This window comes from Phoxinus phoxinus (genome assembly GCF_949152265.1).
Source record: "Phoxinus phoxinus genome assembly, chromosome: 18".
In the NCBI taxonomy this organism is placed as follows: domain Eukaryota; kingdom Metazoa; phylum Chordata; class Actinopteri; order Cypriniformes; family Leuciscidae; genus Phoxinus; species Phoxinus phoxinus.
The window spans coordinates 1,934,101-1,948,451 of NC_136893.1; the positions used below are offsets into that span (position 1 = coordinate 1,934,101).

Genomic DNA, 14,351 nt, shown 5'->3' on the forward strand with positions numbered 1-14,351 from the left:
ACATTTCGACTTTTTATCTAATAAATGTGACTTAGTTATTTCGTTGGCTTAGTTGAATCATTATTTCGAAATTAATCATTTTATTTATTACATACACAATTATTTTTAAGCCAAAATTATGATTTACAAAAAAAAGACGAATTTCTGCATTTACTCAGATTCTATTCAAATCTATTTCTATTCAAAAACTTTATTCATGTATTTATTTATTTATTTATTTATAGTTTACACATTTGTTGTAAAGATAGAAAGCGCTTTTTAGTCACGTGATCGTGTTGCAGTACCGCCCCGGTCCGTTGGGGGCGCGTGCGCGTGACGCCTGCCGGATGAGGTTCTCTGCTGTGTGTTCTGTTTCTCAACAGCAGTGCGAAACTCCTTCACTTCCATCGGCTTTTAATGTACATTTTCTTTTGTTTTCTGTGTTTATGATTACGGATATCACGCTGATGTGATATAGTTGTGTTAATGGGCGCGCGCGCATGCGGTTTGGATTATTTACAGTGTGTTTGAGGCTTTGTAATGAGGAGGTGATGATCAGGTGAGAATCTGTTTCATAAAACTATCTATTTGTTTTGTTTTTTTCAATCAGATTTCATTTATTCGCCCGTCTATTATCGATAAAGGTGTTTTATAATCGTTGCTTTGAAGGCAAGAGAGAGATATCCAGTGATCCTCGATGAAAACCGACAGCAATGTAACGTTAACTGGTTATTTTTTTAAATATGTCACATTTTTGATGGCATTTTGAACATAACATCGGTGTGTCAGTGTTTGCTGACTGTCAGTGTTTTCAGAGACACAAGAATGTCTTCGTTTACTCAATTTGAATTATCTTAATTTAAATTATTATTATTAAAGTCTTTATGCAAATTAGTTACACACTAAATGTCGCATTATCCACAAAAAGTACTGTCAATCTACTATGGTATTGTGATGGTATTAGATGGAGATACCATGGTGTTTTGATGTATACCGTAGTACTGAATGATTACATTATTCATATTCCATTATATTTACATGTTTTTTTTACATTTATTTACAAAGCACTTTATATATACCATGCTATATTGTCAAACTTGCTGCTTTTAAGCAATTAAGTAAGTAATAGTTGCAGAAAAACCCTTACTACAGTACATCTTTGGTGTACATTGAGTTTTTTTGTAATTTCTTTACTGTATATAGTTGAAGACATGTCATATAACACAGGGGATATATAACATAATGGTTGTGTAAGGGTTCACAGAAGTCAGGGTTCGGTACGTACCTCTCAGTTTTGGGGTCACGGTTCGATACAATTTCGGTACAACAGGAAAAATAAAAAAATCTCCAATGCTAGATTTCTTTTAATTTATTTTGAACACAGACAGTAGGGCAAATTATTACGGTTTGTTCCAACTAGTGGCATTTAATCCCCCTGAGTAAAGTAAAGTAAACACATTTTTACTAATAGACCCACTAATCTCTGTGTAAAAATAACATAAGGATGCTGCCATCTTCCCAAAGTAATTTAGTTAGAATTGCCATTTTGACCCCCTCTACATAATAGTGGATCCCACAGTAAAAATTCATCCTTTCATTTCTTTCACCAGAACAAAAAATATTTTTTAGCTGGGAACTAGGCCTAAACGTCAAGTAAATGTTGTTGACTCCTGTAATAATTAGCATTGTAAGTTGCATTGGATGAAATGTAACGTATACACTGAGCTGATGTTTTTGTGTGTGCCGTAGATGATGGCGCCCACTAAGATGAAGTTGCGTTTGAGGAAGAAACCCAGCGTTGGCAAATCTTCTCAGCGTTTATTGGCCAACGCGTCGCCAGACTCCAAATGCCCCATCTGCCTCGACGGCTTCAATAACGTGGCGTCGCTGGACCGCTGCTTGCACCAGTTCTGTTTCCGCTGCATCCACGAGTGGTCCAAAAACAAAGCGGAGTGTCCGCTCTGCAAGCAGCCGTTCCACTCCATATACCACTCCGTCAAAGGGGAAAAAGATTTTAAGGAGTTTGTGGTGCCGCCGGTGGAGAATGGAGCGGCTGCGAACGCCACCGCTAGCAACGCTCCCCAGCGCGTGCTACGCCCCCGAGCCCTTCGAGGGAGAGAGAGGCGGAGCCACAGAGCGCAACAACCCGTCCCTTCGTCTTCACCACCAATGGAGGAAGTCATGTTCGGCGGTCTCACAGACGCGGCGGCGCTAACGGATAACCAAGACGTGCAGCAAATGGTGCTACGACTGACGGCGCGCAGGCAAGGGCGGGGCGAGGGGCGGAACCTGCGCCGCTTACGGGACCAGGATGTTGTCGCGTTTCGGCGTGCGCTTTACAGGACTGGCGTACGCGTGCGCAACACGAGAGACGTCGGCCGCCAGAGGGATATTTCGGCGTCGTTCTTACGACAAAACCCTGGATGTTTGCGGCGACTTTTGCCTTGGCTACAACGCGAACTCACGGTGTTGTACGGTTCGCACGGATCGCTGGTGAACATCGTGCAGAACATCATCATCTCGCGCATTATGAACTATAACATGGAGGATTCGGCCATACGGGACGAGCTCCGCCCCTTCCTGTTGGCGCGCACTGACCACTTCCTGCACGAGCTGGTGAGTTTCGCTCGCTCCACCCTCAACATGGAGACGTACGACCAGCAGGCCATTTACGACTGTCCCGCTCCCAGCTACGAGGAGGGCAGCAGCTCGGACCTTTCCGTTATTGCCATCTCTGAGGTCAGTTTTTTATTATTATTATGTTACTTGGTTTAACCACAGCAGTTGTCTTTGTCATGGTGCACAACTATGGAGTCAATATAATGCCACATAGTTTTGCAAAAGAATAAAGTATCGCAAAAGAAAATAATGTTTTGCTCACAAAAATAAAGAAAGGCAAAGGTGAAAAAAGTATTGAGAAAAAAAATAAGATTTGCTAAATAAAAGAAAGTACTTCCACAAAAAGATAATTGCACTGCGAGGAGGCTTCCTGAGGAGTCATGAGCGAGGATACACTGGCGTATCCTTTGCGGAAGTTTTTTGTTGACTAAACGTGACGCACGTATCAATTCTCCTCCCCCTTCACATCACACATATTTCAACAGGGTATCTTGCTTTATTATTATTTATTATGAATTATTTAAATAACCAAACTTCAACAACGTGAGGGCAGATCATTTGAGCACTGCTGATGACACTGAAGTGACGCTCGAGTGATCAAGTATTCCAATGTATAAAAAAGCTTTAATTCGATTCCTCCGTCCTCATTTTCTTTCCTTGCAGCCTTCCCTCGCGTCCTACAGGGGGCGGAGCTGAGACGCGAGGGAAGGAAACGAGGATGCACAAATAAGAATTGAGAAGCACCCAATGAGTTTGTGACTTGAACACTGTTGCGATCTGCGTCTCCTGCTGATGACGCGGCTCCGCGGGGTTCTTGACTCCACCCTCACGATAAACCAGCGCCATGAAGAGCAACGCAGAGAAAAGGGAAGTGCAAAGGAGAAATGGTATTGCGAGCACACAGAAACGCAGAATCAAAGCAGCGTTGCAAATAACTTAGGTAAAAGTAGTTGTGAGTATGGAAAATATGTTGCAGAGATAAAATAGGATTACAGCTGTCATTGATTTTTGCAATAAATTATATCTTTCTTTTTGTAGAAGTACTTTATTTTATTTAGCTAACTTTATTTTTGTTTGCAAAACTTATTTTTTTCTCTTAATACTTTATTTTTGTTTTTGCAAAACTTCATTTTCTTTTGCGATACTTTATTCTTTTGCAAAACTATGTGGCATTATATTGACTCCATACACAACAGAGCTACATGTTTAATTGTTAATTCGGCTTTCTTTTAAAACTTTGATAAGTCCAATCACAACGAACATTCAGATCTGTGTTCTGATGCGTTTATATACTTGTGTACTTCAAACGTTTATATATGTACTTGTAATGTGCTCTATAGATCAGTTTTGTTTTTGTTCAAGGAACTTGGACAATCCTGAGCGGAAATATTGAGGTTTCCGTAAACAGTCATATACACCTAAATTTGTTGTGGGCCATCACACAAAGACAGCCACCTTAAATAAAAATAAAAAATCTAGTGGTTTTGCAATAGCAATAAATAGAGGTAAAAAATTAAACCTCTGTTGGACCACTAGAGATGGATTGACCCTAAATAGAGAGATTGAGGGGTGTCAAGCTCCAGATATGACCAAATATCCCCAACCATAAGTTTTTTTTCTTCCACTGGTAGAGTATGTGTTTGTATCACCATAAGTTGGATTCTCAGGTAATACACAAACTAATATAATGCTTTAATTGCGCTATAATATATTTTGGATCTCACCAAATTCATAAATCTCAATGATATTGAGTATGTCTATATCTCTACAGTAAGTCATATGATAGCTGTGTGTAAGAAGCAGAGCATAATTTAAGTTGTTATTCTCTTGAAATCATCCCCTATGAGGTGGTCTGACACTGTTTTATGTTTATTGTAAGCAGATAATGTCAGAGAACAGCAGAAGGGCATTATTGTGGTTTTGGTTATGTTCATGCTGAGGTCCAGTCTTAATTGTTGCATTGTCTTTTCTCACAGGATGATGATGATAATGACAGTGAGGACAATGTGACAGAGAATCCCTCTGCTGTCCAGGAACACCTTGCATCCATTGCCAATGCAAGTGGAACGGAAAGTTTGCTGAGCCAGTCAGCGTGGGATGACGAGACGCCTGGTCCCTCCTATTCAACCCTCTTTCCCTCTTCTAGCCAATCACAGGATGAGGGGGCGGAGCCAAGCTCAAGCACAGCCCCACCTTTCAGCGGCCCTGACATGACTGGGCCTGCGGCAAGTAGCAGCGTTTCAGCTGGACGGGGTGAAGATAACGAAGAGGAAGAGTGCCTGATTGTGGGATACGTGAAGCCGATGGCCGAACGGACCCCAGAGCTTGTTCAGCTCTCCTCGGATTCGTCTGAAGAGGAGCAGGAGGCAGCCGATACGAAGACGACAACCCCAGTGACGAAATTAGAAACATCCCAAATGGAGCTCCCTTCGCAGTCCCATATGAACCTGCGTATTCCCAGTTTATCCCCAGGTCTCGCTCCCTCATGCAGTCCCCAGCGGACACTCTCGGATTCACACAGCAGAGAAAGAGAGACCAATTACTTGTCCTGCCGCACTCACCTGTCCAACGATGGTTCAGATTTACAGCAGAATCAAGATGACACTGAGATCAAAGCTCATGGGAAACGCAAAGACCGCCGCTCTGTCAGCAAAGAGAAACCCAAGAGTTTAGAACAATCATGGCACGTCAAGACCCCAGATTGCTCGCCAACCCAAACACGTTCGCCTCCGAGTTGGTCCGCTCAGAGTCCTACCTTGTCTATTTGGAGCGGCAGCCCTGTCTCTGGGTCTCACGGTAGCGACTGCTCTACCTCTCTAAACAACACGAGCCAAGAGTGCCACGTACAAGAGAAACTCTCACAGTCTCCTTCCTACTCCAGGAAGAGGAGAATCAGGGAAATGAAGAGCAGGTCTCCCGACTTGGACTCGTTCCTTAGTTCCCACCATCCCAGAGAGTCACAGCGCTCTCGTAAACGCCGCAAGCGAGCGATCAGCAGCAGCAGCGCCGACTCGCAATCCGAAAGGTCCTGCCTGGACAAACCAAGTGGGAAACGCAAGTACAAAACCCGGCACTTGGAGCGAGCGGCCCAGCGGCTGCACGAGGAGGGAACTGCAACCAAGGAAAAGCGGCGACGGCGCAGTAGGGAACGATCTCCCAGTGTGGAGATCATCTACGAGCGAAGGGCACCCGAACCGCATTGGCACCAGCGGAAGAAGAGGAAGCACCGAAAGCGGAAGAGGGAACTCCGTTCACCCACTGTAATCACGATTGACAGCGACAGTGACCGTACCATCGACTGTCTGGACCGCGTCATGGATATTATAGACCAAACCGCTGCAGATGTCGAGCAGAGGGACGGGACTCCTGAGCGAGATATGAACCAGAACTTGAGTTGTACCTTAGCCTCCTCAAATCCTCAATCCGAGTCCTCGAGTCCTGTAGTCCGCACTGAACGCACACTAAACCTGGACGACTGTGTGGTGGACGTAGTCGACCGGAGTAGTTCCGACTGCTCCCGAAATTTGGATAACCACGAAGAGTTTGTGCCCGACCCCTTCACAATGGCTTCGATGTCACCAGCCCCACCTTCGGACACAAGACTTCTTGAAACTATCCTGCAAGATCTTGAGGAATTCCTACCAGAGGTGAGGCCGAGTCCTTACGCAAGTGCTCACGTCCAACGGGAGCGCGTTTCTAGCCCACGAAAAGACCAATCAGACACAAGAGGAGTTGCAGAAAACTTGGAGAACAAGAACACGGACGGCGACGGGCTGCAAGAGCTGGTGACCAAATTTGCTAGCTAGAACTAAAACAGACGTACATCGAGACTTTTTCTTACTTGTATAATGCTTATCTGAATCACTCAGTCTGTCTAGAGGTTTTTTTAATCTCATTTAAAGATTTCTGCTGGGAACAAATGCTTAAGAAACATTCAGACGTTTTTTTGTCATTTCCAATGTCATTATTATTGTTCATGTTGTTTATAGTTGCAGTGATCCTCTTCCTCGAATCTGGTGCTTACTTACTGTGCCACAGCCCAACAACAGTCATGTCTGGATGACTTGATGTAACCCTTTGTAGCAGCAAATACATTAGGGTTACTAACTAGACTAGTGGTTCTCCACTTGATTGGTTCCGGTCCCAGATTTTGGCTTTTGACCAACTGAGTAAAATATATGGGAAAATTTATTGATAAGGTAAGTTGCAGTTTAGTTGCATTTTCTGCTTTTTAACAGACCAGACGTCTGTTTTTGGGACCAGACTCACTGGTTGAGAACCACTGTTGATCATTTGTAATTCAGTCCCAATGAACTTTGAGAATTGTGTCTTTTTTGAACTCAGGGAACAGGTGACGTGCGCCTTCGTTACACAGTAAACTATGTGTATGTGGGACTATGGTGACACCCTGGAGATATAATTCACTGATCATGTCTACTGAACACACAACGAGCCTTCTTTACAACAGCTGTCCATCATGTCAGCCAACAATCAATAAATGCATTTAATAGATGTGCAATCCAGCGTCTGAATCGGTTTGTCTTTCTTTTTGAATTGCAGCATTAGTTCATCCATTTTGTGACCTGGTCATGATTGTGATGTGTTGTGTTATAACCAGTTGGGATACAGCAGAGTGATGAATCCTGTGTCTTCCAGGTAATGCTTTAAATAGCTTGACTACAGTATCAGGCATTGATAGTCTTTGGTAGAGTTGGGAGCCGGTTTGTTTGAAATTAAATAAAATAGCTGTCAAAACTGTTGCCTCAAATTTCATAATTGTGACGGTTTCACAGACGAGGCTTAGATTAAGCCAGGATTAGGCCTTAGTTCAATAGAGGTTATGCGCGTGACGTCACCGTCGGCCGGAGTGACTGCGGTCACGCCCACTGAGTGGCAAAAAAACTGAGTGGCAGCACTTTTTTTCAGGGTGAATGTGCGAGAAACACAAAACGCATGTAAACCGCGAAATAGGTTTGAGATTGACTGTGCAACTAGATTTAGCAAGAAATCTGAGGTATATGTTTTACAGACTGCTGAAAGCTACAGAACAGAGAAGCAAATGGATCGCTGCAATTGACAGAAGGACTCCTGGCAGAGAAAGGTGGATTTGCAGTTTTCCATTTTGTGTTAATATGCTGAATTTTGGGGGGTAAACGCATACCCTAAATATTGTATTGTTATTGTATTGACAACTCCTCAATTAAATATGTGTCATCCTATAATCTGCATAATATTGTTTTTAAATAAACACTGACAAAAAAACTATACAAGTTTTAGTGCTGGAAGTGATGATCAACTGGATTGTATTGACCTATGTTGTATTTATATAAAGCGTTCACAGGCAAATGTGCTTTATTTCCTTGGTGTCAAAATGTCACATATAAATGTCAGGAAACAAGCTGCATGTCAATATATCTAATATCATGGCAATATTTGGTAGTTGTAAGGAACACTAGTTTAAACTGATCATCGTTAAACCATTAAATCCAGTCAGGCAACATATTTTTTTGCCACTGAGGGAGTGTGTGTTCCCGCGGGAAAGTGACGTCAAGGTATGAATATATATCAGCATCCTTTTTTCTTTTTCTTTTTTGTTACAACAGGCTATAGCTAGCGCTAGCATAGCTTTTGGATTATCGCTAAAAACCATAGACAGTATGCTAAAAACCAAAAACAAGCTATGTGATCAACAAAAGTTGATGTGCTTATATTAAATAGCGCCCCCTCGCGATTTTCGCATATGATAGGACTGTAACCTGTGATTAAAAAGTCAAAATGGTTGTACACTTATGTGCTTTTTATATCAGTTATATAGTTTAACTACGTTTATTTTTAGGACATCTATAATGTATAGGAACCAGCTTAATACTGTGGAATTAATTATTATCCTCACTTCTATAGCTATGTGTTACCTCAATATTATTATTTATTATCAGAAATGTTTTCCAAAGTATCACGAGCTTTTGAGGTAAACTTTTTTTTTTGAGTTCCCCCTCAAGGATTTTGCGGATTTATTCGGAAAAGGGACACATTTGATTTCATTTTCGGTGAAATTCTCAATTGTTGTTGATGTTTTTGCAGCACTGACACAATGAGGAGTGTTGGCTGTGTCTTAAATCCTCGTGAGCTGACTAACAAGACGGCAGTTCTGGGCATCGTAGGCGTTTTGAACACGCCTTTATAGACAGCTCACTGGATGTTGAGACGACTGAGGTAAAATATCTTTCGCTTCCTTGTTTGTTGTAGTTTCGCTTTTGTTTCTTGATCAGATGTCGTGAGCTCAGGCTCAGTCAGGACGTATATAATAAGCCAGTCTTCATCATAATCAGTCCTGTCCCGAATAGCCGCAGAAATGTACGAGCAGGAAAAGGAGAATTTGCGGCGCTTGAGCGATTATATCGCGAAGATTTTACGACCGTCACTCATCAAAACCTTCATGACGACGTACTTTGATAAAGGTGAGTTAATGAACGAACTACAGGTAATTTCATAAGTTTCATAAAACCTGCAGAAACTTGTCATCTTCCTCAGTTAATATTTGATTAGAGTCCTATTGGATATTGGATGTATCAGAAATATATTTGTAATGTGTTTAACCCTTGTGCATTGTTCAAATTCCCATCCTTTCGTTATGTTCGTGGCTGAAAACAGCCACTACTTTAAACTGCTGTAAAAATTGATCAGATAAATATTTTTTTGCCATTTTTTTTGCATAAATCTATTAATCAACCTCAGTCCTGTTCAAAACTACTAAATGTTTTTAAAAAAATCAAGATTTTAACTCTTTAATTGCCAAATTCATAAATTATGTCACTGATTTGGGAGGGGAAAAAACACAAAATTACTTATTTTCAATATAAAATGTGATTGTGGACTGTATTTTTTTTTACCTTTTATCACAGTCTTGGACATGTCAAAGATTAGAAACAACATTGGTTTTGATGCATTGTTAGTTTTTGTGCAGCATCAGATTTTAACTTTTTCTCCCTCATTTACGGTTCGTGGCTGTTTTTGCCCCATTGACTTCCATTATAACCACATTTTTTGATTGCAAAGCCATGACACCATAAAATCATGCATTTTTGATTGTTGGTGGTTTTCCCTGTTGGGAAGAGGTAAAATTAGTAATTTTTACTGTTGATAACCAGGTGGCACCATTAACCCTTTATATAGGCCTGTGCAAAAAAAAGCTTAGTTTCTGGCTTTTACATGGAGTCATATGGAGTATAATAGCATAATAAAGTGTGTGTGTGTGTGTGTGTGTGTGTGTGTGTGTGTGTGAGAGAGAGAGAGAGAGAGAGAGAGAGAGAGAGAGATAACTCACCTTGATGCGTCTGAGAAAATCAAAATATGCACCTCAGCTCTCAGAACTACATGGAGTAAACAAAAACAAAGTAAGTGTATTTATGCATCTGCCTTTTGATGGTGAGAAATGCAGACTAAACAAAAACTAAGCAAGTGGATTTGAACACTTGCATGCAAGCCTGCTGGTCATTTGATGGTGAGAAGAGCAGGCAACATGAGAAAGGGCTTGACTTGTAGTGAAGTTTTAGAGATGATTCTGCAGCCTGACCCCTCCAGCGAGCTGCAGGATGTATTGTCTTCTCCCTCTGACACCACAGACTCAGGAGACTCAGATCCTGATTTGGATGTGGCACCCTCATCATCCTCTCTAGCTTCCACTGAAGGCGAGGAGGATTCAGAGGATCCTGGGTCTGGGTGGATTGGGAGAAACGGCGAAGTGTGGTTTTCCACCAACGCGGAGACACCTCCTTTTCTTCAGCCTGCCAGAGGCATGACTTCATGGCCGACGCGCTATGCCATCGCAAGGGTCCAGAACATCGATTCTGTGTTCAATCTGTTTTTTACGGGCGCCGCACAATGAGAAACTGGACCGGGGTGGACTCCACAGATCTCCGTGCCTACATGGGGCTACTGATTTTGGCCGGCGTCTACAGGTCCAGAGGGGAGTCCACACGTTGCCTGTGGGATGATCACAGTGGTCGTGCGATTTTTAGAGCCACCATGTCCCTCTCAAGATTCAAGAAATCAGCAGAGCTCTGCGTTTTGGAGGTTGGTCATGCTGACAATGAGGTCAATCATCTCGTCGGCCCTGGAGTCGACTCTGGCAGGCTGAAGAAAAGGAGGTGTCTCCGCGTTGGTGGAAAACCACACTTCGCCGTTTCTCCCAATCCACCCAGACCCAGGATCCTCCGAATCCTCCTCGCCTTCAGTGGAAGCTAGAGAGGATGATGAGGGTGCCACATCCAAATCAGGATCTGAGTCTCCTGAGTCTGTGGTGTCAGAGGGAGAAGACAATACATCCTGCAGCTCGCTGGAGGGGTCAGGCTGCAGAATCATCTCTAAAACTTCACTGCAAGTCAAGCCCTTTCTCATGTTGCCTGCTCTTCTCACCATCAAATGACCAGCAGGCTTGCATGCAAGTGTTCAAATCCACTTGCTTAGTTTTTGTTTAGTCTGCATTTCTCATTATCAAAAGGCAGATGCATAAATACACTTACTTTGTTTTTGTTTACTCCATGTAGTTCTGAGAGCTGAGGTGCATATTTTGATTTTCTCAGACGCATCAAGGTGAGTTCTCTCTCTCTCTCTCTCTCTCTCTCTCTCTCTCACACACACACACACACACACACACACACACACACACACACACACACACACACACACACACACACACACACACACTTTATTATGCTATTATACTCCATATAACTCCATGTAAAAGCCAGAAACTAAGCTTTTTTTTGCACAGGCCTATATAAAGGGTTAATGGTGCCACCTGGTTATCAACAGTAAAAATTTCAATTTTTACCTCTTCCCAACAGGGAAAACCACCAACAATAAAAAATGCATGATTATATGGTGTCATGGCTTTGCAATCAAAAAATGTGGTTATAATGGAAGTCAATGGGGCAAAAACAGCCACGAACCGTAAATGAGGGAGAAAAAGTTAAAATCTGATGCTGCACAAAAACTAACAATGCATCAAAACCAATGTTGTTTCTAATCTTTGACATGTCCAAGACTGTGATAAAAGGTTAAAAAAAATCCAGTCCACAATCACATTTTATATTGAAAATAAGTAATTTTGTGTTTTTTCCCCTCCCAAAACAGTGTCATAATTTATGAATTTGGCAATTAAAGAGTTAAAATCTTGATTTTTTTAAAAACATTTAGTAGTTTTGAACAGGACTGATGTTGATTAATAGATTTATGCAAAAAAAATGGCAAAAAAATATTTATCTGATCAATTTTTACAGCAGTTTAAAGTAGTGGCTGTTTTCAGCCACGAACATAACGAAAGGGTAGTGAATTTGCCCAGAGTGTACTGTTAAGTTTTTGAAAATTTTCAAAGCATTTTCCTAAAATATGTGTAAAAATAAGCTTTGTCACCAAAAATCATTCCATTTGCTGAAACACGGAAAAAGTTATGGCCAAAATAAGACTCAAAAATACCCCATAGTGGCTGAAAACAGCCCCAACAGCACATAAGGGTTAATAATGTTAGCATAATCAGAGAGTTTCTGCAGGACTAACACCCTGAAAAGACTTTTATGTCATACTGGATTGTTTTAATTTATTGGAGGTGATAAAAAGGACCCCAAAATGTTCTAAATTAAAAATGTAAATATATTTTTATTTTATACATTTAGATTGATTTTATTATTCATTCATTTATTTACACTGTTTTTTCTCTCAAGTTTTCCACGGACAACATAGCACTGCCTTGCAGAACCCAGTTTGAATAAAAATAAAAAATGAATAATAATGAAGGTTAAAGATAGCCTATATTTTTTAGTACTCTATTTAGTAGCCTAATGTTTATTTTTTAGTAATGTTTGAATCCTACAGGGAAAAAATATTATAAATATTGTACACACCAGTGTTGTTTTATATTTGTGACCCTGGACTACATGGTACAATTTTTTTAAAGTGAGATTTATACATAATCTGAAAGTTGAATAAATCAGCTTTCACTTGATGTGTGGTTTGTTAGTATAGGACAATATTTGGTCGAGACACAACTATTGAAAATCTGGAATCTGAGGGAGCAAAAAAATGTAAACATTGAGAAAATCTCCTTTAAAGTTGTGCATTTATGTTCACGATTGTGCTGCATTCACTCACAAAAATACATGTTTTATATATTTACGGTAGGACATTTACTAAATATCTTCATGGAACATGATCTTAATATCCTCATGATTTTTGGCATTAAAGAAAAATGGATAATCTTGACTCATACAATGTACTGTATAGTTGGCTATTGCCACAGATATACCCGTGCGGCTCCAGACTGGGTTTGGGATCCAGGGTCACATTTAGTATAGTTTTATTGATATTTTTTAAGTAGTTTTTATTATTAGATTTAAATTTTTCATGTTAATTAATAAAAAAATTAGTACTTTTGTTATTTTATTATTATTTTTCTTCTAAATATTGCTATTTAGTTTTGTTGTTGTTTGTTTCTAGTTAATAATTTTAGTTTTATAGTTTATTTCCAAGGCAACATTTCTAATTTTTATCTAGCTTGACTAATATTTATAATTTATTTTATTTCACTTAACATACATTTTTATAGTAGTTTAAGTTAACGATAATAACCCTGATTGACGCCATATGGTAGTGAATCCCCAGTGGGATTTTTTTCTTAACTGTTTGTAAGATTGTAGTTTAATTTAAAATGACTGGGCAATTCCATTCTGTGTCATTCTATTCAATTCGATTCTATTCTATTCTTCACAGAGATGGTGGAAAGGATTCTCTCTGCCGAGGAGACGTCTGTGACCGCCGCTGCCCAGATGTTGCTGGAACGGATGTGTTCTCTAGAGCAAGAGGGCTGGTTTCAGGCCTTTCTGGACACCCTGTTCGCCTCAGGTGAGATCAGGAATTACAGGACCAGCTGATAGATGCTATTATTTACACTAAGTGAAAGTGCCACTATTTTAATTTGCGCTTAAATAATAGTTATTTTTATACTTAGTGCAAATAGTGGCGATACTGTACTATTTGCACCTCTTTTTATTGTAGTGCATTATAAAACACTATGCAATAACAACAACAGCATATTCAGTGTACATGATTATATTTATTAAAATGCTTTATTGGGACATTGATATTACCTCCCCTAAACCTACCTGTTAAACTCGTCATTCCCACTATTAAATACCCATTAGGCACCTTTTTTCCACTTTTTAAAAAAAAATTGTGTTTGAAATAGACACTAACTCCGAGCTGATTTGCGATTAATGACGGATTCGAACAAGGGTCTCAACACCACTGTTATCAGACAGGTTTCTTTTTTAATTTCGCCTGGCTCAAGCAGTCAATGAATATCCTCTGCCGACAAGGTGGGCGATCTGCACCTGATGTAAATAAATGAAACACCAGAAATTTCAAAGTGTGTTTTTGAGACTGTCTTTGGTTCACTGCAGTTTTAAGCAGAAAATACTCAGCAATGCTGTCCACTTATGAACTTACACATGGTGTGTGTTAAAGCAGATTAATAACACCACATACACACATAAACAACATTAAAAGCTGGATTTTCACCACAGGGGGACTTTAAAAGTTACGTCCAGTCTTAATTAGATGACTAGTCTAAGTAGTTAATGCAACCGTCCACTAGCGTTTCATAATTATCCAAAGCGACTTGCAAAATCCAAGTCATAATTGGATACAAAAGCAATTCATCAAAGAGCCAACAATAATAGTGACATTCACAGCTTACG

General features: G+C 40.4%; 2 protein-coding genes across 3 annotated transcripts in view; both read left to right on the plus strand.

Moving 5' to 3' along the window:
* Window positions 1–285: 285 nt before the first annotated feature.
* Window positions 286–7,853, plus strand: toporsb (topoisomerase I binding, arginine/serine-rich b). Its single transcript, XM_079588507.1, has 3 exons — window positions 286–538; window positions 1,729–2,718; window positions 4,575–7,853. Exons 2-3 carry the CDS (start codon window positions 1,729–1,731, stop codon window positions 6,402–6,404), a joined length of 2,820 nt encoding a protein of 939 aa, XP_079444633.1. The 5' UTR covers window positions 286–538; the 3' UTR covers window positions 6,405–7,853.
* Window positions 7,854–8,693: 840 nt separating this feature from the next.
* rigi (RNA sensor RIG-I) overlaps window positions 8,694–14,351 on the plus strand; it is a 39,409-nt gene continuing 33,751 nt past the window's right edge. Inside the window, exons 1-3 of one of the 2 annotated variants that reach the window (XM_079588677.1) lie at window positions 8,694–8,811; window positions 8,943–9,056; window positions 13,366–13,497. In XM_079588677.1, coding sequence (XP_079444803.1) covers window positions 8,951–9,056; window positions 13,366–13,497 — 238 coding nt within the window. In that variant the 5' untranslated portion in view covers window positions 8,694–8,811; window positions 8,943–8,950. The other variant, XM_079588676.1, reaches the window with a different exon arrangement.